Genomic DNA, 24,412 nt, shown 5'->3' on the forward strand with positions numbered 1-24,412 from the left:
TTTGGAACGGGACCAACGAGTAGATGACGGAAATTGATGTCTGACACCATTTTGAAATCAATGATGGCGAAATCCGGTTTGAAGGGCTTTTCACAAATCGGATGGCGACTTCCAAAATAGAGTTGGACATCGATTTCCGTCATCTACCCTACGGCCCCGTTCCAAAAATACCCATATTGCATGGGTTTGAAGGAATTATCGGAAACCGGAAGTCGCTATCTTGGATTCCAAAACAACTTCGGACATCGATATCGGTCATCTATTCGTTGGTCTCATTTTAAAAATACCCTGTTAGGATAAGGCAAAAAGAGCCAAATTGTGTACACTTTGAGCATGTTTTGCCAACACACTCCGTCAGCATCACTCTTTGCGTAATCGCTTACACTCTCTTTCCGACTGCGTGCCCTCATTGTGTTCGTGTTGTTACACTTTGCGCGCGTCTGTCTCCTCTTTGTGCAGTGGTTAAATTCTGATCTTTGCGCGCATTGTGCGAGTTGCTGCCAGCCCTGCAACTACCTTGCTCGTTCTTTATCATACTGAATACCAATTCTTGGAAGCCAATGGTAATCTTGTTGGTAGTGCATTCCCTTCTGTGTCACTGCGCGAACATATTCTTTTGCTAGAAGGCCAATATTGATAACAATGATGACGTATGCCTCAGAGCACCTACATATATTAAAGCTTCGATCCGCACCACAATACAGATCAGTTTCAGTTCGGTCGTGACGATCATCAGTTGTGTGAACAAGAGAGCTTAGCTAACAGCTACAAGTGTCATGAAGTCGATTCCAAGCTTGCTGATAGTGGCTGGATTGGTGCTGTTGTGTGCCTCATCTTTGGAGGCCCGGAGCAAAAAACGAAAGGGCTATTGGAGAAATAACGTCCATGAAAATTTCGAAATCTACCACCCGAAAGGATTGACAGTGTGGTACCCTCAAGTGCGAGGATTAGTTGAATTTGGAGTGGAAGTATTCCTCAATCAACATGCATCCGATTTTTCCGAATGTGATGTGTGCCTCAATACGACGAATATCTCTTATGGGAAATTTATTATTCACGACGACGATGCCGTCATTCGAGCAGGAGATAATCTAAGGTATCGGTTTATATTCCAAATGGCAAACGGATCAGTCTACACGACTCAAAGGGAATTCCATGTGTCAGGTATGCTTGATAGTTTTTATTTATACGTTATTTTTAGCTGATCAAACATTCGTCACTTTTCATTTCTCTAGCCAATAAAATTCTTCGTCGGCAAGAGGAATACCCATCCGCAACGACCAGTTCCGTGACAAAAGAAGACCAATCAAAAGTCGGCATATATGAAATGGACATAATGCTTCTGGAAAGCATAATATACGCCCTGGTTCAACACTGCGACAATATGACGGAAATGAGCAAGAACTTATGTTTGCACTACGAATCCCCACCAAATCTTAGTTCGAAGCAGCTGTATGAATATACTCGTAACGATCTGCAGAATTTGTTTCCAAATATCAGCTGGTCTACGGTGCTTGTGAATGCTTTCTACCACAACGATGGCATCGGATTTGAAGTGAAGACGTTGATTGATAAGCTGAGGATCCTAAAGTTGTCGAAAAACTTATACCCGGGCACAATCAGCGATATGGACCATTTGGACCAATCAACACTCAGAGGAGGTACTGAAGACTATAATGATATCATGTTCGACGATGTCATCGATGCCAATTGAGATATATGAGTTATTAGTACTTTTTTATCAACATTTTCAAAATACGTATCTTATTATCTTCAAATAAAAAAAAAATATACCTGATTTCTTTTGTTTTGTGCATTAATATTTATGTATTTCATGTAATAACCGAAGCTGAAAACGTACAGATATTCAGTAATGGATTCAGGTAATGGATTCGCATGCCATTGATTGAGGATCATTAAGGAATCCTCTGTTATCTTGACATCAAGATCAGGGGGCTCCATATTGACCGCAACATCAAAAACAAGGAGCATATATGATCGTGGTGATCCTCTACACACCAAATCTCCTAATCGCACCCGCGAATTCAATTTTGAACAGTTTATCAGACCGTGCAACAATTTCAAATGGAAACGATGGGCAATTTTCCTTGTAAATGGATGGGAACTGGGTCATATCAGGCTGCTCCGCTAAGCGCAACCTACCTTTCCCCACGTGCCTTATTTCTTCTTCAAAACCAGCTGCTTGGGCCAGTCTAACTATTTTTTCCACAGCAATTCATCCATAGTGACGAATGCTGCCTTTTCTGCAGGGTAACTTGACGTTTGTCGACAACAGGCTTTGATGAAACGAAAACAATATGCTGTCACACGGATCAATCTGCTGTAGGAGGAGGACGTGCAAAATATTGGGTTCACATCTTGTTCGTTTTGAACAGCCGCCACTGTTTCTCGCCGTTCTAGGATCTCAGCTGCCTTCTACTACTGCGCTCCAACAGGCCAATTTTCCTCGGAAAGTGTCAACCACTCAGGTCTATAGTGCCAACTTGCTTAAGAATAAAGAATAAAGAATGAACCTCTCATCGAAAAATGATCGCGTTTACATCACACCGAATCATAAATAGCCTTTTGAGTGTAATTTCATGCCAGCAAACGTAGCAGACATTAGAAATAACTAATATTGTGTTAAAATTTATCAGCAACTTTTGAAAAAACTGCCCCACCGACTGAGGTTTTAAATAACAGTTTATTTTGAATACAATACTTTTCACTTTTGTAGCCGTTAAAACGGTGGGCTGCATTTGACGTTTCGTGACAGCGGAATCTGAGCTGCATATGACGTTGACGGGTCCAGATAGTCGTAGCGGTAAACGCGCAGTTATTCAGCATGACCATGCTGAGGGTCGTGGGTTCGAATCCCGCTGGTCGAGGATCTTTTCGTAAAGGAAATTTTCTCGATTCCCAGGGCATAGAGTATCTTCGTGCCTGCCACACGATATACACATGTAAAAATGGTCAATCGGCAAAGAAAGCTCTCAGTTAATAACTGTGGAAGTGCTCATAAGAACACTAATCTGAGAAGCAGGCTTTGTCCCAGTGGGGACGTGACGCCAGAAAGAAGAAGAAGAAGATGACGTTGATATTTTTCCTTTTCGCGAGTCTCTCTTAGGTTTAGACTAGTGATCCTTTATAAGAGAGATACGCGAAAACTGACTTTTGAACCAAACGAACATGCGTTATGTTTGTTTTGAACTTTTCTTGAGGAGTAATGTAATCCGCCTGAAATTATTCCGGTGAAAATTGTTTTGCATAAAGCAAAATATATAAAATATTTTCCATTTCTTGCATTTTGGCAATGCGATATGCGTTGATTTTTCCTGCAGTATATTAGTTTAGAAATGTAGCTAAAAACAATACTCTTTTTTAGCAATGAGGAAGTCATGTCTGTTTTACAATATTATTCTCGACGCCGAGCAACATCAGCACTACTGGTCTGTTGCCAAATCATTAAATTTTCCTCCCGCTTATCTCTCAGATAAAGGATCACTAGTTTGGACTTCAGTAATGCGATTCGCAACGAAAGTTTGCCAAGCACCCCCATATACGCAACCATTCGAGAACAACGGTTGAATCTGACCAGATATATGAGGCTGAGATAGCTGAACGTGAATGTTACCTTCAATATTGTGCAATCAGATTAACTTTAGACCGAAGTTCATAAGAGAAATGAAATATCACCAACAAAAGTTCGCCGAAGTTCGACGTCGGAATTCTACCGAAGTGCTACGCCGACAAAGGCATTCCTTATGCGTCGGCGAAGCACTAAATTAGAACGCCGACGCCGAACTTCGCCGAAGTTTTGACTGCCGAACTTTTAATTGTCACTCGAATTGTCAATATTAGTGGAACGAGCATAAATCTATGCGCCGTATGCATACTGGGATGCATATGCGTGCATCTGTGTAAATGAATCGTAGAATTCGGTAAAAATGCGTATCAACCAAACCAGAATGTTGAAAACTTAAGAAGTTCAGCGCAGTAGGTGTCCCATTACGCTTGAATAATGTTGCTTACTTCGTCGTCCCAACCACAGGGTTGCAACCAAAGCTCCTGCAACAACATCTTTGCTTGAATGACGACAGGCGCTGTGAGAACGAGTGGATCGATGTGTTTTGATACAGCCGACAGAATGGATCGTTTCGTGAATCGCTCTCTAGGGGTAACTTGTATGGAATCGAATCTCAGTTGATCGGTCCTGGGTTCCCAACTGACTCCAAGGGTCTTGATGGATTCTTCGTTGCCTAATTTCAATGCAAGTTGGGTTCCAATCCGTGATGGTTCAAGGCCTTCTAGTACTGTTGGGTTGTTTGATGCCCACTTTCTTAGCTGAAATCCTCCTTTTTCTAGCAGGTCTTCTAACTCTTTTCTAGGCAAATCGCTTCCTCCTCCGTCTTTGCTCCCACTATATAATCATCCACATAAAAACCTTCTTCAATGCGGGACCATCTAGTGGGTATGAATCTCCTTCATCGGTAGCAGGTAGCTGGACCCAATCCATAGGTTACCGTTAGGAGCTCATAAACGGAAATCGGTTCGCTGGAATTGAAGCCCCTTTACGGGACCTTTTACTCCTGGCTACTTTGCGACTTTGTCTTCGAGTAGTGTTGTTTCTTACCCTTCGTCGATAAAGGCGAACACGAAAACGCTTCTTCCTTCGTTGTACAAAATGACGGGTAATATACGGAAGAGAGCTTTTTAGGGACCTTCCTTAGCCGAGTGGTTAGAGTCCGCGGCTACAAAGCAAAGCCATGCTGAAGGTGTCTGGGTTCGATTCCCGGTCGGTCCAGGATCTTTTAGTAATGGAAATTTCCTTGAATTCCCTGGACATAAAGTATCATCGTACCTGCCACACGATAAACGAATGCAAAAATGGCAACTTTGGCAAAGAAAGCTCTAAGTTAATAACTGTGGAAGTGCTCATTAGAACACTACGCTGAGTAGCCGGCTTTGTCCCAGTGGGGACGTTAATACCAAGAAGATGAGCTTTCGTAGACGTGTGACTAGATGAGCAGTTGACATGATGTGTCGGCGATGGAGAATGAAGAAGGATGTGATGCTTCATGTGGCATCCATCCACCGCGCAACCTTGCCATGATTTGCACGGCCATTTGCCATGACTGTTCAAGGATGCACAACCCCTTCTTTTGGAGGGTCTTCCAACTCTCGTTTGTGGCTAACTCTTTGAACTGAGAGCAGTCGACAGCTCTGTGACCTTCACGAGTACAGACACCTCAAACTTTTGTCGGTTTCCGATGTTGCTCTGTGAGATTCGGCTGTTTATCTCCTTGGCGGTCACCTTGGAAATGTGCACTAGCCTGGGACACGGTTATATGATAAATTTAGATTCTCGTTCCAGTCCACTTTTTGGATTGCATTTTGGTCCCATAACAACTGTGCAAAATTTCAGCTCGATCGGAGAAACAATATTTTAGCGCCAGCCGTTCAAAGTTTGTATGGATTTATTAAGGGAAAACCTACTTTTGCAAAAAATATCGCCAGAGGTCGACCATTGGCCTCTATAAAAAATCTGAACACAGATCTCGATAGGTATTTCTACGATGAACAACATTGCCCAAGACCGCAAAGCAATCCGATGCTTGTGAAAAAAGTTATTAAGCATAGACTATTCGGAAATTTGGCCCGATTTCGTTATTATTGTTATTCTGTTACTTGTTAATCAAAGTCGCCTTGCCAATAGGTTTTTATTCAATAACTTTTTTCACAAGTGTCGGATTGTTTCGCGGTCTTCGGTAACATTCTTCATCGTTAAAAGCCCTATCGAGGTCCGTGTTCCGAATTTTTATAGAGATCAATGGGCGACCTCTGGCGATTTTTCTTTGCAAAAGTATGTTTTACCATAGTAAATCCCATACAAACTTTGAACGGCTTGCGCTAAAATATAGTTTCTCCGATCGAGCTGAAATTTTGCACAGTTGGTATGGGACCAAAATGCAATCCAAAAAGTGGACTGTAGCAAGAATCTAAATTTTGTCCCACACTAATGTGCATGTATACCTGCATTCTCCCTCATTTTATGCTTCTCGCTTTTATACGGCTTTTTTATTTTGTAAGGCACTCCGTGCTCGTGGTCACTACTGTGCCGGAATCAGTTGATCTGTAGCTTCTTAACAGATACAGATCTATTTTTAACTTATCTATATTTCCATCTACACTCTCTCCTACTCTTTTTACTCTCACACCGAGCAGGTAGGAGAGAGCTCTGCTATTAGTGAGGCTAGTTGCCTGCGAAGAGGGTCAGTTTGTCTCAGTCACCATCTGATACTGACGGAGGATGGATGTGCTCCCCAAAGCACGGTCCTCCGTGAGGCGTCTTCTGGTGGCTGGGCGGGTTTTTTGTGGAGGGGCTGGGAATCGAACCCATGACCTTCCGCTTATGAAGCGGCTACAGACCCCCTATTTATACGGCTTATCGTGCAGTGAAAGTTCGAAGCTTACTGCGCTCGCTGCAGTTAATTGCTTCTCCATGAAGAGTCCAAAAGTCTCTAAGTCCGCCAACGGCTGTTGACTCTTGAACGAAGCCCACTCAATTTTCATAAAGCCTGGAAGTTTATCAACCAGTTCCTTCATCATCATCGGATTTGAGAGATGTTGTTGCAGTTGCGCCGCCCGCAGATGATCGACGAAGTTCCCTACTGCCAATCCAAACTCGATCACCGTTTCTAGTTTGTCTTGTCTAGGACCCGGTGTACGGCGAACCTTTTCTAACAGGGATTTGAGTAGTAGTTCAGGACGACCGTAGCGTATTCGAAGTGTCTCGATGGCGTGAGGTACACTCTCTGGCAGTAGCAGTAGCTGCAAACTGCCTTTTTTCGTGTCCCGAGGAACACTGCTGAAGAAGAATCAAATTTTCTGCATTCGTATAACCACAAGCAGCCATAGACTGTTCATAGCTACTAATGAACATTGGCCAGTCCATCGGATTTCCGTCAAACCTGGACAACTTTTCATTGCTACTAAAACAGTACTTTTCAGTACATTTTTTTCTACTATTGATCGCTTTACGATCCTTGTTTGGAACCGTGCCCTCGATTTTACGTTGGACCCGTTGGCGAAAGCTAGCGGTGGTAATCCTTCTTGGATACCGTCTTGGGAAAAAAAAAACCTCTTAGGAGGTCTCGTCTTCTTTCGTTTATTCACTAAACATGGTTGCAACTACAAACAAAAGGAAGGGTGAATGTCTGAATTCACAACTTCCTTCCAAAAAAGTGGTATTTAAAACTGTCACTAAACGTGGCTAGAATGGAAGAAAGGACGTTCCTCCGGAATGCGAACTTTTTTCTAAGGGTGAAATGAATAATGTTGATAATTGTATCGAAATGAGCAATCAGTTCGTGCTTCAGACAAATTTTCCGAGCACCAAATCGAAGCAGCCTCTAACCCAGGCTCTTTGATTCAAGTGAGGAAGCAAAGAGTGCCGCCTATCGTGGTCAGTTGTTCCGAATTTGTGGGATTTAGGCAGGAGATTTTGAACTCCATTAAGGGAATCAAGGTTTCCTTCCAAATCGCAAAGAAAGGAGACTGTCGCGTTTTGCCGGAAACTCTTAAAAATCGCGAACTTCTTCTCAAACATCTTGAAGAGAAGAAGCACATTTTTTTACTTATGACGACAAAACTGAACGTTTGTTCAAAGTCGTCTTGAAAGGTCTCTCAGGTGACTATAAGTCACCTGAAGAGATCAAAAATGGAATAAATGATTTACTTTTTTTTTTTTTTTTTCTAATTGTTTATTTATTGGGCTCAATCGTGTTTAACACTTTACGGAGCCAATGGTCATTTAAATTGTATTGTTGTTGTACAATTTCATTCAAACTATAATAAAAACTAACATGCGGACTAATCCGATATATCGGACTTCGAACCGATAGACGACAGTCGGGATGAGCTTCGCTGCTTTTTCTCCTTAGGTGGCAAAATACTCCTAGACGCCTTGGCCTCCAAGTCACGTTTCTTCTGCGGCTCCGTTTCGTCTTCCACACTAATCTGTGCAACCCCTGCATACTGCGTATATGTCTTTCCGTTGGCCCTCCAAAATCTTATTGGCACTGGTTTGGCCTTGGCTTTCGGTATATCCTCTTTTTCCTGAGTTTCCTCGCATATTTCTTCCGACGCAATGTTTTCCTCCTCTAAAACCTCTATCTCCAATTCCGTTACTTTTTCAATTTCCATTGATGTTTTTTCCTTCACTACACCAGCATAGGTGCATGGTTCTCCCATTTCCTTGTCAGCATTTGGACGTTGAACCTTTTTCTTGGGACAGGCGCTCATCTGGTGTCCCTTTTCAGCACAAATAAAACACTTTTCCTTGTTTCCGAAGTAAAAAATGTTACCTCTCCAGTTAAGGAAATAAAGCACTGGCGGAATTTCTGATTTGACGTTCATATACACCCCACGAACGCCGTTGTATATGTCCAATCCAAGACCAGCAGGAAACTTTTCCCGTATTACTCGTTTAACTTCTCCGTACTTGCCTAGGACCAACGATATTTCTTTATCGGGCAGCTCCGGTGGTAGTTCACACACCCGCACGTATTGAAAATTGCCTTCCGCATCTGATGCTTGCACCACCACTGTCGTCCCATTCGCATATTCAAAACGAAGTGGATGTGCATTGTTCTCCATTGCTTGCTTGAACGCTTTTTGGGTCTTGAATTTCAAGTAAACACTGTGGGTTTCCGCTCGTCTGTACAGCGTATCCATTTCGATGGTACTGATATCCAATGCTTTGGCAAATTTGGCAATTTCTTCATAGGCCGTGCAGATTCCGGAGGAAAAGCAAACCTCACCGTGTTCTTAATTTCAACCATCTTCAAGAACGCTTATGGATTTTCAACAGCAACCAAGAGACACGTTCTGCTGCACCCGTTCGCGACAGCAGATGAAAGCAAAAACTGAAATGATTTACTTGGATTTTCCCCAGTCCAAGTTATCATTATGAAAAAGAGAACCCAATCTGGCATTGTTTGGAAAGGGCTTTCTCAGGAATATTTTTTAGTTCACTTTAACAAAAAAGAACTAAATAATATTGAAGCTTTAGAAAAAGCAAAACTTATGTACGGTGTCCGTGTGACATGGGAACATTTCTAGAAACCTGGAGGAAATTACCAGAACCCCACTCAGTGCCGTCGGTGCCAAAAGTGGGGTCATGGTACAAAAAATTGTCACATGGATGCTAAATGCATGATTTGCGGAGGTTCTTCTCACGCCAAAGACATCTGTCCAGTGAAAGAAGATACCGATAAGTTCTTATGCGCCAATTGCAAGGACAATCATAAGTCCAATTTTTGGTCTTGCCCTTCGCGCAAGAGAGTCGTTAAAGCTCGTGCCAGGCAGATGAAAGATAATATCCGTTACGATAACGGTCGTTTCCGGAATTTGCCTGGTAGAGTATCGAACAATGCTCATTTTTCAATTAACGATCGCTTGATCATGAATCATACCCATCAGGAAGATCATAATCATGCTCATTCACAGACTAATTTTAATCCGTCGGGTAGCCGTTCGAATCTTCCACGGAAAATCCTTTGCCGATATCGTAGCAGGTAATTTGAACTCCTCCCCTATTCGTACTATGAGTACCCATTCTACTTGTTTTAGATCAAATGGAAAAAAAAACCCTAACGCCACAGGTAACTTCTACTCCGCTTCTCCGTCTACCGAAAATTCTAATGGGAAATCATCAAATGTACCCACTTCAAGTCATATGTCTCCCTCTGATTTTAAGTTTCTAACTGAACAATTGAATCTAATGATTGATGCAATGTTAAAAGCCACCACTATGACTGAAGCAGTCCAAGTTTGTTTTAAAATTTACTAATCATATTGTTATTGGATTACGTTTTTCTGATGGATCCAGATAATAATTCAAATATTTTATATTGGAATGCTCGTTCTTTGAATGGTAAAGAGGACGAGCTGTTTAATTTTCTTACAGTAAATATCGTGCATATAGCAGCTATTACCGAAACGTATATGAAACCTGGATCCAAACTCAAAAGAGATCCTAACTTTTTTGTTTATCGTAATGATCGACTTGATGGGGCATGTGGGGGAGTTGCAATCATCATTCATAGGCGTATAAAACATCAACTGTTTTCGTCATTTGAAACTAAAGTTTTTGAAACTTTATGTGTTTATGTTGAAACACAGTTTGGTAAATATACTTTCATAGCTGCCTATTTGCCTTTTCAATGCTCTGGACAGCAAGTTAATTTGCTCCAAACTGATTTGCGAAAATTGACTCGCAATAAGTCAAAATTTTTTGTCATTGGTGACTTTAATGCCAAACATCGGTCATGGAATAATTCTCAAAGTAATTCCATCGGCAGAATTTTATTTGATGAGTGGTCTTCAGGATATTTCTCAATTCAATACCCTGATAACCCTACATGTTTTGCCTCTTCTATAAATCCATCTACGATTGACTTGGTCTTAACCGACTTTAGTCATCTTTGTAGCCAATTAGTTACTCAAATATCCCATGAAGCGATTCTCAATCCTATCAGCTCCACTTTCAATTATTTTTGAGCCGAAGGAATATATATGAAACAATATTGACTCTAATCTTGATGTTAACATTTCATTACAAACTAAACTTGATATTGACAATGGTCTTGAAACTTTAAGAAATTCCATTGTTGCAGCCAGGAGCATTGCAATTCCAAAATGTGAAGTTAAATTAAAATCCGTGATTATAGACGATGATCTTAACACTTGATCCGCCTTAAAAACGTGAGGAGAAGGCAATTTCAACGCACTCGCTATCCTGCTATGAAAATTATATGGCAAGATTTGCAGAAAGAAATCAAGAAACGTTTTGCACAATAAAGAAACAACAATTTTTAAAATAAGATTTCTCAATTGGACTCTGGCTCTAAGCCCTTTTGGAAATTATCTAAAATTTTGAAAAAAAAAAACTCAGAAACCAATACCGGCATTGAAAGAGGAAAACAAATTATTACTAAAAAATTGCGAAAAAGCTCAAAAAATCAGTCAGGTTTCCACAAAATTAAGATAGCCAAGGATTCCACCCAGTATACATCATTTATAACTCATCGTGGACAATATGAGTATATGAGAGTCCCTTTTGGATTGTGCAACGCACCTGCTGTGTTTCAAAGGTTCGTAAATAAAATATTTAAACATCTAATTGATCAAGGAAAATTATGCGTTTATATAGATGATATTTTGATAGCAAGTGAGAGTTTTGAAGAGCATTTGGAAATATTAGCAGAAGTATTTGAAATTTGAAGTAAAAATTTATTGGAACTTAATTTGGATAAATGTAAGTTTTTATTGAGAGAAATAGATTCATTGGGGTATACAACCAATGAAAATGGACGAAAACCAAATAAAACACAGTGTATCCAACTTTTCACAGCCAAAAAATTCTAAAGATGTTCAGCGTTTCATTGGATTAACTAGTAATTTTCGGAAATTCATTGCAAATTTTGCTACTATTGCTAGACTACTTTATATTTTATTGAAAAAAGATGCAGTTTTTAGTTTTGAAAACGAACAAATAGAATCTTTTGAAACCTTAAAACAAAAATTAATATCTTCACCAATTTTAGCTCTTTATAATCCAAATGCTGAAACACAGCTGCATTGTGATGCTAGTTCACATGGTTTTGGAGCAGTTTTACTTCAAAAGCAAGCGGATAATAATTTTCATCAAATCAGTTACTTTAGTAAAAAACGGACAAATTTGAAGCCAAATTACATAGTTTTGAGTTGAAAACATTAGCTGTTATTCACTCTATTAAAAGATTTCATGTTTATTTGGCTGGAACTCGATTCAAATTTTTTACAGATTGTAGAGCATTAGTACAGACATTGTCTAAAAAAGATGTCAATCCTAAAATCAGCAGGTGGGCATTGTTTTTATAAAACTACAATTATGATTTGGAATATCGAGAGGAAGACAAAATGAAACATGTTGATGCACTGAGTAGAACAGATATGAGCAATAAAAAATAAGCAAGGAATAATAAAATCCTTGGGAAACAAAAATGTGAGTAATGAATATGAAATGATATGTATTCTTAATGTATCAAACAAAGAAGAAAATATTTTTGTGGCACAAGAACAAGATAGAAAATAAGTGAATATCAAACAGTTATTGGAACGATCAAACTTTCCGGGTTTTGTTTTGATAAATGGAGTGTTGTTTAGAAAAGCAGAAGATAGAAACTTACTGGTGGTCCCCACTTCAATGATTGATAATGTTATACGGCTGTATCATGACAAATGTGGTCATATAGGAATAGATAAAACAATTTTTGAAATAAAGAAATATTATTGGTTTAGTAATATGCGAAAAATTGTCAAAAGTTTTATCAAAAATTGCCTTACATGTATATTTTATAGTCCGTCTTGTAAAAAGGAAGGTTATTTGAAAATTATTGAAAAATGAAATCAACATTTTAAAACATTGCATTTGGATCATTATGGCCCTATTAAATTACCGTCTTCAAATAGATTCAAATATGTGGATACGAGTAACTGACACTGAAGAAGACTGCAGGTGGTAGTCGAAATACGCGTATCTGTCAAAGATAAGCATTTAGGAGCGGAATTAAAAGGTACACGGTACTCCATCTACTTTAAAGTTTCTCTATTTGAGATTCTGCTCAGAGGATTCGAACATTCATTAAAGAGTCAAATATGTTCTTGTAATTGTTGATGCTTTTACCAAATTTACAAAATTTTTCGCCACACGAACTACTAACACCGAGGAAGTTATTCGTTATTTTAAACAGTATATGCAATTTTATAGTAAGCCTAATAGAATTGTAACGGACAGAGGAACTTGTTTTACATCTGACAAATTTGTGGAATTTGCTAGGAATAATTGCATTGAACACGTGAAAACGGCAGTTAGAACACCAGAATCAAATGGACAAGTTGAAAGGATTAATAAAACTCTTACTCCTATGCTAGCGAAAATGTGTAATGCAGGTACTTTGAAATGGGATACACAATTACCTAAAATTGAATATGTTTTTAATAATACTTTCAATAGATCGATCAACAATTATCCCAGTGTTTTGTTATTTGGAATTCAACAAAAATCTTCAGATATTGAAGAGCACAACCAGAAAGGGAAAATTTGAATATAGAAATCATCCGCGAAAAAACCAAGAAAAAAAATATAGAAGTTCAAAAATATAACAAAAAAATATCAGATAAGAAGCGGTTAAAATGCCCTAATTACAGAGAAGGCGATTTTGTTGTTTTAAAGACTGTAGTGTCACATAAATTGTCTCTACAATTTAAAGACCCTTATCAAATCAAAAAGATTTTGCCAAATGATTGATTTGTTGATATTGAAGGATTTCAAGTTTCAAGTGTACCCTTCAATTCGGTCTGTTCTCCTCAAACCATGAGGAAATGGGTACATGTTGATGTTGACAATGATGATATCGATGAGGACATCGCGATTATCAGGATGGCCGAAATGTAGCCAATATTGTTACAGTATATTTATTAACTAAGTAGACTTAGATTAAATATTGTAAGTAGGCAATGACTTTGTAAGCAGACAATAAAGGACATTCTGTCAAAGACTATCATTGAGAACAGTTGTTTCATTTGAATTACTACATTGTCACAATGAGAGGGGCTCCAATAAAATGGTCTGATAAAGTTAAGTATCTAGGGCTCATGCTAGATAAGAACTTAACTTTAAAAAATCACATTGAGGGCATTCAAGCTAAATGTAATAAATATGTAAAATGTCTCTTTCCCCTTATAAAAGAAAATTAAAACTTTGTCTTAAGAACAAGCTTTTGATATTCAAACAAAAGTTCAGGCCAGCCATGTTGTATGCTGTACCTATATGGACTAGCTGTTGTAATACAAGGGAGCAAGCTCTGCAGAGAATTCAAAATAAAATTTTGAAAATGATTCTGAGGCTTTCTCCCTGGTATAGTACCAATGAGTTACATAGAATATCCAATGTTGAAACATTGGAACAAATGTCAAATAAAATCATTAATAATTGCAGGCAAAAATCGTTGCAATCTTCTATTGCCACGATTAATGCGTTATATGTTTAGGTTAAGTTAGGTTAAGTAAATTGTAAACGTTATTTTTTTTCTCTTATAAGCAGGTGAAATCAACTCACCTGTAAACAAGCTGAACTGCTACGGCAAATGAAATGTAATGTGATGTTAACAAAATGATAATAAAATCTTAAATTTATTTTACCAAATTAGGATGATAGTATTGTCTAATAACACAGAACACCTAGATATAAGGAATGAATGTAATGTTTGGAATGATACTAATAAAAAAATATTAAAAATGTAATTATGGCCTCTATTTTGACAACTGCTCAAGTATTATTCATTCATTTCATTTATTTAGTTAACATCTAAATATATAACACTGCATCAACGATTTCACGCCACCGAGCTCGCTGCACTTCACGCCTTCTTGTACCAACCAGGATCTCGTGATAATCATACCCCGGCTGTAAAGCTCGGCTCTTCGCATAACATCTTCTAGCGCAATGTTGAACAACACGAAAGTCCATCACCTTAACGTAGTCCCTGGCGGGATGTAAACGAACTGCAGTATTCGCCTGAAACCTTCACACAATTTTGCACACCTTTTATCGTTGCTCTTATCAGTCTCGTGAGCTTCCCGGAAAAGCTGTTCTCGTCCATGAGGATGATGCTTATTCAAATTATTTCTGCATTCAACTTCACTGCTACCGTTTTGTTTTTCTGACAATCCTTTTTTCAATAAATCATACAGTTAAAGGATTGCAGTCAATTCTTGGAATTGTACACGCATCGTAGTACAACTACTTTGCTCGTTCTTTATCATACCAATTCTCGGAAGGCAATGGTAGGGTAGGTGTACCAGTTATGGCCATAGTGGTTCCCTATTTGGCCATATGTGACATTTTGATAAGTTTCACATTTTAAATCTTTTTGAATGTTTTAACATCAAAATATATATTAAATCTAACTACTACTACACACAAAAGTTTTCAAAATTTCAAGACGTTAAAGTTATCACGTATGGCGAAATAGGGAATCACTATGTCCATAACTGGTACACCTACCCTAGTCTTGTTGGTAGTGCATTTCTTTTTGTTCCACTGCGCGCATATTACTCTTTCGCTATTGATAACAATGATGACGTATGCCACCGAGCACCTATATATATTGAAGCTTCGATCCGTACCACAATACAGATCAGTTTCAGTTCGGTCGTGACGATCATCAGTTGTGTGAACAAGAGAGCTTAGCTAACAGCAACAAGCGTCATGAAATCGATTCCAAACTTGCTGATAGTGGCTGGATTGGTGCTGTTGTGTGCCTCATCTTTGGAGGCCCGGAGCAAAAAACGAAAGGGCTATTGGAGAAATAACGTCCATGAAAATTTCGAAATCTACCACCCGAAAGGATTGACAGTTTGGTATCCTCAAGTGCGAGGATTAGTTGGATTCGGAGTGGAAGTATTCCTCAATCAACATGCATCCGATTATTCCGAATGTGACGTATGCCGCAATACGACGAATATCTCTTATGGGAAATTTATTATTCACGACGACGATGCCGTCATTCGAGCAGGAGATAATCTAAGGTATCGGTTTATATTCCAAATGGCAAACGGATCAATCTACACGACTCAAAGGGAATTCCATGTGGCAGGTATGCTTGAAAGTGCTTATTTATTAGTTATTTTTAGCTGATCAAACAATCGTCACTATTCATTACTCTAGCCAATAAAATTCTTCGACGGCAAGAAGAACACCCATCCACAACGACCAGTTCCGTGACAGAAGTTGGCCCATCGAAAATTGCCATATATGAAGAGGACATAAACCTTCTGGAAAGCATAATTTACGACGTGATTCAACACTGCGACAATATGACGGAAATCAGCAAGAACCTATGTTTGCACTACGAATCCCCACCAGATCTTAATTCGAAGCAGCTGTATGAATACACTCGTAATGAGCTGCAGATTTTGTTTCCAAATATCAGCTGGTCTACGGTGCTTGTGAATGCTTTCTACCGCAACGATGGTATCGGATTTGAAGTGATGACGTTGATTGATAAGCTGAGGATCCTAAAGTTGTCGAAAAACTTAGACCCGGACACAATCAGCGATATGGACCATCTGGACCAATCCACACTCAGAGGAAGTACTGAAGACTATAATGATATCATGTTTGACGGTGTCACCGATGCCAATTGAGATATATAAGTCACGAGTACTTTTTAATCAACATTTTTAAAATACGTATCTTGTGCGGTTCAAATGAAAAAAATACGCTGATTTATTTTTTATTTCGTCCATTAATATTTATGTATTTCATGTAACAACCGAATAGATGGTCTATAAACCTTAAAGCTCTTATAAGCTAGTACTATGTAGATAAGTTGCATTATTATTTCAGTAATAAGAAAAACATACATTTTCATAATACATACAACAATTACATGAAAAATATTATATTGGGAAATGTTTTGAGGAACCAAATAACCGTAGCTGAAAACGCAAGGATATTCAGTAATGGATTTAGGTAATGAATTCGGATGCCATTGATTGAGGATCCTTGGATTGGGTTTTTTCACTTCTGACAATCATATACTTTAGTCTATCCTCGATGTTTCACTCTCTTAGAGGCTCTAAGTACTCCTCCACTATCTTGAGATCAATATCAATGAGCTCCATATTGACCGTAATAGTCCATGCCGGTGAAGCTGAATGGCCTCCACCCAGGAGTAATCCGCGCTAGGGGAAGAGGTTCCATCTGCCTTTGGAGCACATTTCGTCGTCCTACACCACAAGCATGTCCTCACCACCGCTTTTAACTCTGCTCGGAGATTCGGAATCCGAAAACGCTGTCGAACCTCGTTGACCACTGTCTCCGAATTTGCTTGTGCCGCTTGCTGATGGCAATACTCCAGCAGCTTCCGGGTAATGGGATGCTTTTTCCGCAAAATAACCGGAATTCGAAAAGGAGTAATTGAACCTCGCGCCGCTCTGCCGTTCATTCTCAGTTAAAAAACGGGCTGTCGCTGTACTGACAGCTGCACTTCTCGATCGGTTGCCACTCGCTGCGTGGTACTTCGCGGTTCTTCACCATCGTCTTCACTTGTTCCTCGTAAAAATCGGCCTCTGCCAACCGCCACAGGTAGGCTTCCGCTCGCTGATACTCTTCTCGCTTTAGTGGAACTGCCACCGCTGGTATGGTTCTCTTCACCAAACTACGCACTCTAGGTGTTGCCGGAATCGCTTCGATCGCCAGACCCTTTCTCTTCCGGTCGCAGTTGGATATGAACCGGTAAACACATGTAACCGCCCTGACCTTCCAACGGGAAATGCGCGACACATCGACCAAGGGCTCTACTATCGAAATGTCGTGAAGCGGATGACACGCCCGTTCGTTCAGTAGTATTCGCTTCTACCGCTTTTTGATTTGTCGTTCTTCCGGCTGGTAAAGATAACTTAGACCTCGAAACCACGGCTCATTCGAGTTCAGGCTACTTCCACTCTTCCATTTGGTCAGATCTTCCGCGATGTTACTTCTCGTCGATATCCAACGCCACTCGCTGTGCTTCGTGAAACTCACAATCTTGCCGATACGGGACGCCACAAAAGGCTTGTACCGCCACTGCTCCGAATGGATCCAGGAGCCAACGGTTCTTTAAACCGACCAAATGCCGCTTCGTCACAGATCCTGGATCAACATTTTCCCGTGTATCACGAATGTTGCCAGCATTCCTAGCGGATCAAACAGACTCATGACGCTGCTCATCAACACCCCCTTAGTCGACCGACGTTCGCCAGAGAAATACGGCACCAGATCTTCTCGAAGCTTCGCCAGAAAGGTGAACTCGTCGCTAACTGGATTCCACACTGTTCCCAGCACACGCTCCAGATTGGATTCTTTATCCTGCAGGACCTGCACGCTCTGATCGGGTGTGCGCTCACCGATGCCATGGAGAAACTCTTCCGAATTCGACACCCAGTTTCGGATTTTGCAAGGGACGAATTTCACATCTTGAGCCCGCTTCACTGCTTCTTCGACTGTGTCCGTGCTATCAAAATAGTAGTCTACGTTATAATTCTCGACTATCACTCTAGCCGCTTCCGAAAACTGACCGGCGTAATCCTCTGCGATACGATTCTTGACGAACTGCGCCGTGCAAGGAGAACTCGTCATGCCAAACATCGCCACGTCGATGATGTAGATCTTCATTTCTTCCGACGCGCTCCCGTGGATGACGAACCGCGCTCGCTTGTCTGCTGCACACACTCGCACTCCGAAATCTACTACTCGCTTACGGAACTTCGCTAGAACATTAGGAAGCGGAGTCAACATGTCCAGCCCCTTCAACAAGTTTGAGTTCAGCGACACACCATTGACCACCACCACCGCGTCCCACACCAAACGCACTTTCCCCGGCTTCTTGGGATGCACCACTACGCTGATCGGCAAGTACCACACCTTTTCTAGCTCGAATTGTCTTAACACCCCTTCTGTCGCTACGTGCATGTAGCCCTTCATCGCATAGTCGTTAATCAACTCGCTTTTTCGCTAGTTGCCTTTCCAGAAACGCTTCATCACCATCGGGTAGCTGTCGAAAAACCTCCTTCTACAATAGCCCCGTCTCCAAGCGGTCATCAATTCGCACAGTCACATTGCTGAGGATCGCCTTCGCTCGCTTATCGTCTTCGGATTACGGCAGCATCGCCACGGAAATCACCGACTCTTCCAGGGTAGCATTCGCCCAACTCCTGATTCGAAATCGATTCGCAGTTGTGATGGCCGACAATTCCAGACTCGGCTCGGCTTGCAGACGTAAACCCGTAGATCGTCCAACCAAGCTTGGATCGGACGACGTTTGGTTCATCCGGTTAACCAATCCTGGATTCGAGAGGAGCGAACAGATGGATATCCTTCAGTCCTATCAAGATTTGCGGGACTCCTCGATGAATTTCGGTCACCGACAGACCTCACAGGTGGGGATGGCCGTTGACGACATCCGACATAGCAACCGTTTGCTGCGGTAGCTTCAAACCTGGGAGGGAGAAACCAATACAAAATTTCTGTACGTCATAGTGAGCCGAGATTCCGCTGTCACGAACTGTCACTGTGAGCCCAGATCTCAAACATTGGACTAACATGAAAAAAGCGCATAACTGATTAAAACACATTTTCGTATTTCTTCAAAATTGATAAAAATCAAATGAAAATCAATTCATGCACATAACGCAAGTAATGTCACGTGAGCACCATTTAATCTGATTGAACATAAAGCATTGAAAAACTCATCGTTCTACTTTCTCCAATGAAATTGAATATTTATTGCATAGAAAACTGTGGCCCTTTTTTCATGTTTGTCAGGAAAGATCGAAGGTACACAACAAAAGCAAACTACCGATTTTCTCGAAGCCTGCCTTGATTGTTGTTGGAAAGCTGGAGTTATCTTGCAGTTCAAAATAACGTTGTCTTATATTTCGTGTGTAGTATCGGTGCCTCCCTCCCAGCTTCAAACTATCCACCGTATGGGCGGCTTTGATGCGAAAACGCTGCGTCGATCCTCGCGCCACCTGTGACGAATCCTTCTCCACTCGGGACACACAGCTGTCCAAGAAACTCGAAGCGACTGCGTCACACCTCTGGCTTGCAACGCGATGGCCAACGACTTCTCCAGCAACGTAAATGAGGACCCTCCGTCAACGAGAGCAATCGTTTCAACGGCCAACTTCCCGTTGTAAAGAGTGATCGGTATCATCCGGAAAATCACCGACTGGCGATGCAGATGGAAGGTGCAATTCGTGCTAACCGTTTGGTCTATGTGCAGCAGTGCATTGTGCCGTTCGTTGCACTGGTTCACGTTGCACTGGAAGTTCAGTTTGCATCGTGCGCTCCCGTGTTCGTTGAGGCGCAGATAGCAATGCTTCCACTTCTGTACCGATTCCCATCTTTCCGACAGATGCAACCTCTTGAACGTGTCGCAGAATCCGATGATCGCAGCAGCCGCAAATTCTGCATGGGTTCTTTTTCCGTTGCGGAACGTTGGTAAACTGCTCCGCTGTCTTCGACGTCGTTCGTGTGCAGAAATCCGGCTTGCTCATTCCTTTCATTCTTCTTCCAGGAACACTTAATCCGATGCAACTGGACGGGAGTGATCTCGCTGGCATCCTTGACGATTCGCGAGAGAAAGTTGGACAATGTCCGGAGCGTAACGACTTGGGCTTTCCTCGGGTACTGCACCCATTCCACCTGCGTGCTAGCAGACAGGTTTTCCGTCAACTCCTGGATGAGTATCGGGTTGATGAGATGCGCTGTCAGTCCCGTTGCCTCCAAATGGACGATAAGCTGCTGAACGACGACATCGAACTGAATGAACATCGCCAATTTATCCACTTTTGGCGACGGAGCCTTTCGCACGTTCGAAAGCAGCATATTTAGTAGCTGCTCCGACATTCCGTACAGCATCCGCATGGTTTTAATAACTGGGGCACTCCACTGGGAAGTAGCAACCTGCTTCTTACCGCATCCAGCGCTAGCTGGACCCTTCAAGCACTCTTGAAGTCGTGCGAGATTCTCGACATTGGAAAATCCGCACGCTGTAGTGGACGTCTCGTAAGCACTAATGAACATCGGCCATTCTTCGAGCTGCCACGTGAATGTTGGAAGCTTCTTCGACAGGAACTACCGAGCGAAAAGTTGGGCCTTCGTTGGTCCACGCATGACGACTACGGGATGCATACCGAAGTCTCCTCCTGCGACGATCTTTCTTTCTATGAATCCGATTCTTCGGACTTCTCTTCCTCAGATGATTCGTTGGCTTAGATACAAGCTTCGAGCCTTTTCTTCAATTTTCGTGTCGCTCACAACAGGTAGCGAGGTCAAATCCTGCAGTACTTGCTGAAGGCTCCATGGTAATCCTCACGGTCTGTGTTGTACCTGGTTACTGGTTCCTTTACCTTGGGTTGACTTCAGGCGATTCTGGAGGCTCCTTCCTCGGAATTAGGCCAAGTATTGGGCTTTCTTGTTTGCTCGGGTGAGTCAAGGTTCCAAATATGATTGAAGACACTACACACTTTAGTCTATACGAAACACTTTATTTACAATTACATAACACTTTATTACACATTAAAAATTCACTTTATTTTACACCAGCATTCAACATTTATTACAATAATTCTAGTTACAGCATGACCGTTCACTGCTCTAAGAGATTGGCATCTTATGACTAACTTAAATTTCATTTCTTCGTTCATTGACCTCTTCAAAAAGGCATTTTTCCTACTCTTCCTACACGTTTCGTACACATTGGCCACTGTATTAGAGATCGAACATAGTATTGGGTTCCCATATACTGTGGTCATGGAATAGATTCTACTGCGATGATCAAGTGGTCATCCGATCAGATTTCTGGTGGTTATTACAACTGTACAGTCTGCTTTCATCCATTCAGCTGTTTTCCTGTTCGATTTGCTCGAGTTTAGTTTCTCAGGCTCATCTTAATCCGGCTTTTCCATCCCCGACTTTGCTTGCTTGGACTTCCATTATTCCTGGCTTTCTGTATTTACAGCTCTAAATACTCCTCTTTCCGGTTCTGCTACCTCTTTCCTTGCTGAATCGACCTTCACATTCTCCAGTTTTGCTTGCATCTGCTCCAGCATCTCATCGCGCTTCTTCCGGTGAGCTTCTTCTTCTGCCACATGCAGTTCCATTTACTTCTACTCGTACGCCAACTTCATATCCCGCTTCTCCTTTTCCGCCTGCTGACGCACCAGAAACAGCTTTTTCTGATGCTCTTCTGGACCGGGTGGCCCCTGCTTGTTCGCCAACAGGCGCAGACACTCTTCGCAAGAAAACACGAAACGTCCCTCACATCGACCGACACACCAGCACATCCGAAATGGTACCACCGCTGACAGTGATCACAAAACATCGTCTCACTCTCGTCATCATCCGAACGATGGCATCCTGAGCAGTTGAAACCTGTCCTTTCAGGATCCTGACTTGATCTCAGCATTATAAAATTTTCATGAATGTTCTGGTTCCCATACTGTCTAGTGGTTAGGATATCCGGCTCTCACCCGGAAGGCCCGGGTTCGATTCCCGGTATGGAAACCAGAACAACTATAGTAAGAGTTGATTTTCATGGCTACCTCGATAGTCCGTTGAGTCGCAATTACATTGGAAAAAATAACTCGCAAAAACATATGAATACCATATTTTGGTATCATACCATAATTAGGTATTGTTCAGTAGTCAACACCTCAATTTGGTATTATAATGGTATGGCAAAAACAGTTAAAAAAAATACTTTATTGAGGTATTCGACAGCTTTTGAGGACTGCTTGAGGTATTGAACTATTATTGAAAAAATCAACTTTTATATGAAAACCCATCACGTATTATTTAAATATTGCAATATCTGATCTAGTTATCAGCTTGGTGTTAGTAGAACATGCATGAGAAATTATTTGAGGTATTTTACCTCTTATGCAGGGCTCATTCATACCTCATTCAGGTTGTTGGTATTTGAAATTATCTGGTATGGAATACCTCAGTTTGGTATTCAATAGCACTTTTCTTCTGCTCGAGATGTTCCACAACTTGATCGTACTTTAAATATCAAGTTAAGGAAAATTGATAAAAGTTTTAATCGATTATGATTCAAATGTTCGGCCGACAATGTCAATATTATCCGCGAAGCAAACAAATTGACTGGATCTCATGAAAATCGTACCCCAACTGTTAAGCCTGGCTCTACGCATAACACCTTCTAGCCTTCACACAATTTTGCACACCTTTCATCGTCGCTCTTATCAGTCTCGCGAACTTCCTAGGAAAGCTGTTCTCGTCCATGAGGATGATGTTTATTTAAATTATTTCTGCATTCATAATTACTTCAAGAACTTCACTCCTACCGTTTTGTTTTCCTCATGAGGATTCTCAATTTTCTATCTTGTTTTTATTAAACCATGTAGAAAAAGGGAAAACTCGTGGAATTGTACACGCATCGTAGTACAAATACCTTGCTCGTTCTTTATCATACTGAATAACAATTCTTGGAAGCCAATGGTAATCTTGTTGGTAGTGCTCAGCTTCACTGCGCGAACATATTCTTTCGCTACAAGGCCAATATTGATAATAACCATAAAATATAGTACCGAGCACCTATATATTAAAGCTTCGATCCGTACCACAATACAGATCAGCTCCAGTCTCGTCGTGGTGATCATAAGTTTTGTGAACAAGAGAGCTTAGCTAACAGCAACAAGCGTCATGAAATCGATTCCAAACTTGCTGATAGTGGCTGGATTGGTGCTGTTGTGTGCCTCATCTTTAGAGGCCCGGAGCAAAAAACGAAAGGGCTATTGGAGAAATAACGTCCATGAAAATTTCGAAATCTACCACCCGAAAGGATTGACAGTTTGGTATCCTCAAGTGCGAGGATTAGTTGGATTCGGAGTGGAAGTATTCCTCAATCAACATGCATCCGATTATTCCGAATGTGACGTATGCCGCAATACGACGAATATCTCTTATGGGAAATTTATTATTCACGACGACGATGCCGTCATTCGAGCAGGAGATAATCTAAGGTATCGGTTTATATTCCAAATGGCAAACGGATCAATCTACACGACTCAAAGGGAATTCCATGTGGCAGGTATGCTTGAAAGTGCTTATTTATTAGTTATTTTTAGCTGATCAAACAATCGTTACTATTCATTACTCTAGCCAATAAAATTCTTCGACGGCAAGAGGAACACCCATCCACAACGACCAGTTCCGTTACAGAAGTTGGCCCATCGAAAATTGCCATATATGAAGAGGACATAAGCCTTCTGGAAAGCATAATTTACGACGTGCTTCAACACTGCGACAATGTGACGGAAATCAGCAAGAATCTATATTTTCATTACAAAACGCCAGCAAATCTTAATTCGAAGCAGCTGTTAGAATACTTGCGTAACAAACTGGAGTCTGTTTCACCTACTATAAACTGGTCTACGGTGCTTGTGAATGCTTTCTACTACAACGATGGCATCGGATTTGAAGTGATGACATTGATTGATAAGCTGAAGATCCTAGTATTAGCGCCATCCTTTTACCCAGTCGCGATCAGCGATATGGACGATTTGTACCAATACAGAGAAAGTACTGAAGACTAAATTGATATCATGCTTAATGGCGTCACCAATACATATTGAGATGTGTATTAGTTATAAACACTTTTTACCAATATTTTTAAAATACATAATACGTTTGGTTTTAATAAATAAAACAAATTTACACTAATATATTTTTCATTTCGTTCGATTTACAATTTAACCTGTTTTCATTGAAAGGGTCGTAAGAACAAGTTGAAGA

At 40.9% G+C, this 24,412-nt stretch overlaps 3 protein-coding genes and 1 non-coding gene across 4 annotated transcripts; all 4 read left to right on the forward strand.

Annotated features, from left to right (window-relative positions):
- The first annotated feature begins 301 nt into the window (after nucleotides 1-301).
- LOC110673976 lies at nucleotides 302-1,822 on the forward strand. Its single transcript, XM_001654165.2, has 2 exons — nucleotides 302-1,164; nucleotides 1,236-1,822. The coding sequence occupies exons 1-2, from the start codon at nucleotides 777-779 to the stop codon at nucleotides 1,712-1,714; spliced, it is 867 nt and encodes a 288-aa protein (XP_001654215.1). The 5' UTR covers nucleotides 302-776; the 3' UTR covers nucleotides 1,715-1,822.
- Nucleotides 1,823-15,228: 13,406 nt separating this feature from the next.
- On the forward strand, nucleotides 15,229-16,495 carry LOC5572813. The gene is made up of 2 exons (XM_001654164.2): nucleotides 15,229-15,704; nucleotides 15,776-16,495. The coding sequence occupies exons 1-2, from the start codon at nucleotides 15,317-15,319 to the stop codon at nucleotides 16,252-16,254; spliced, it is 867 nt and encodes a 288-aa protein (XP_001654214.1). The 5' UTR covers nucleotides 15,229-15,316; the 3' UTR covers nucleotides 16,255-16,495.
- Nucleotides 16,496-22,087: 5,592 nt separating this feature from the next.
- On the forward strand, nucleotides 22,088-22,159 carry Trnae-cuc. The gene has a single exon. It is a non-coding gene; the product is annotated as a tRNA-Glu (tRNA).
- A 1,066-nt stretch (nucleotides 22,160-23,225) lies between these two features.
- LOC5572815 lies at nucleotides 23,226-24,342 on the forward strand. Its single transcript, XM_001654166.2, has 2 exons — nucleotides 23,226-23,708; nucleotides 23,780-24,342. The coding sequence occupies exons 1-2, from the start codon at nucleotides 23,321-23,323 to the stop codon at nucleotides 24,211-24,213; spliced, it is 822 nt and encodes a 273-aa protein (XP_001654216.2). The 5' UTR covers nucleotides 23,226-23,320; the 3' UTR covers nucleotides 24,214-24,342.
- The last annotated feature ends 70 nt before the right edge of the window (nucleotides 24,343-24,412 follow it).

Source organism: Aedes aegypti, chromosome 2, assembly GCF_002204515.2.
Source record: "Aedes aegypti strain LVP_AGWG chromosome 2, AaegL5.0 Primary Assembly, whole genome shotgun sequence".
Classification (NCBI taxonomy): domain Eukaryota; kingdom Metazoa; phylum Arthropoda; class Insecta; order Diptera; family Culicidae; genus Aedes; species Aedes aegypti.

Excerpts from the sequence above, each read along its gene's own strand:
- LOC110673976 (XM_001654165.2), top strand. The coding sequence starts at position 777 with ATGAAGTCGATTCCAAGCTTGCTGATAGTGGCTGGATTGGTGCTGTTG. Across the intron at positions 1,165-1,235 it reads AAGGGAATTCCATGTGTCAG|CCAATAAAATTCTTCGTCGG; the intron begins GTATGCTTGATA and ends TCATTTCTCTAG.
- LOC5572815 (XM_001654166.2), top strand. The coding sequence starts at position 23,321 with ATGAAATCGATTCCAAACTTGCTGATAGTGGCTGGATTGGTGCTGTTG. Across the intron at positions 23,709-23,779 it reads AAGGGAATTCCATGTGGCAG|CCAATAAAATTCTTCGACGG; the intron begins GTATGCTTGAAA and ends TCATTACTCTAG.
- LOC5572813 (XM_001654164.2), top strand. The coding sequence starts at position 15,317 with ATGAAATCGATTCCAAACTTGCTGATAGTGGCTGGATTGGTGCTGTTG. Across the intron at positions 15,705-15,775 it reads AAGGGAATTCCATGTGGCAG|CCAATAAAATTCTTCGACGG; the intron begins GTATGCTTGAAA and ends TCATTACTCTAG.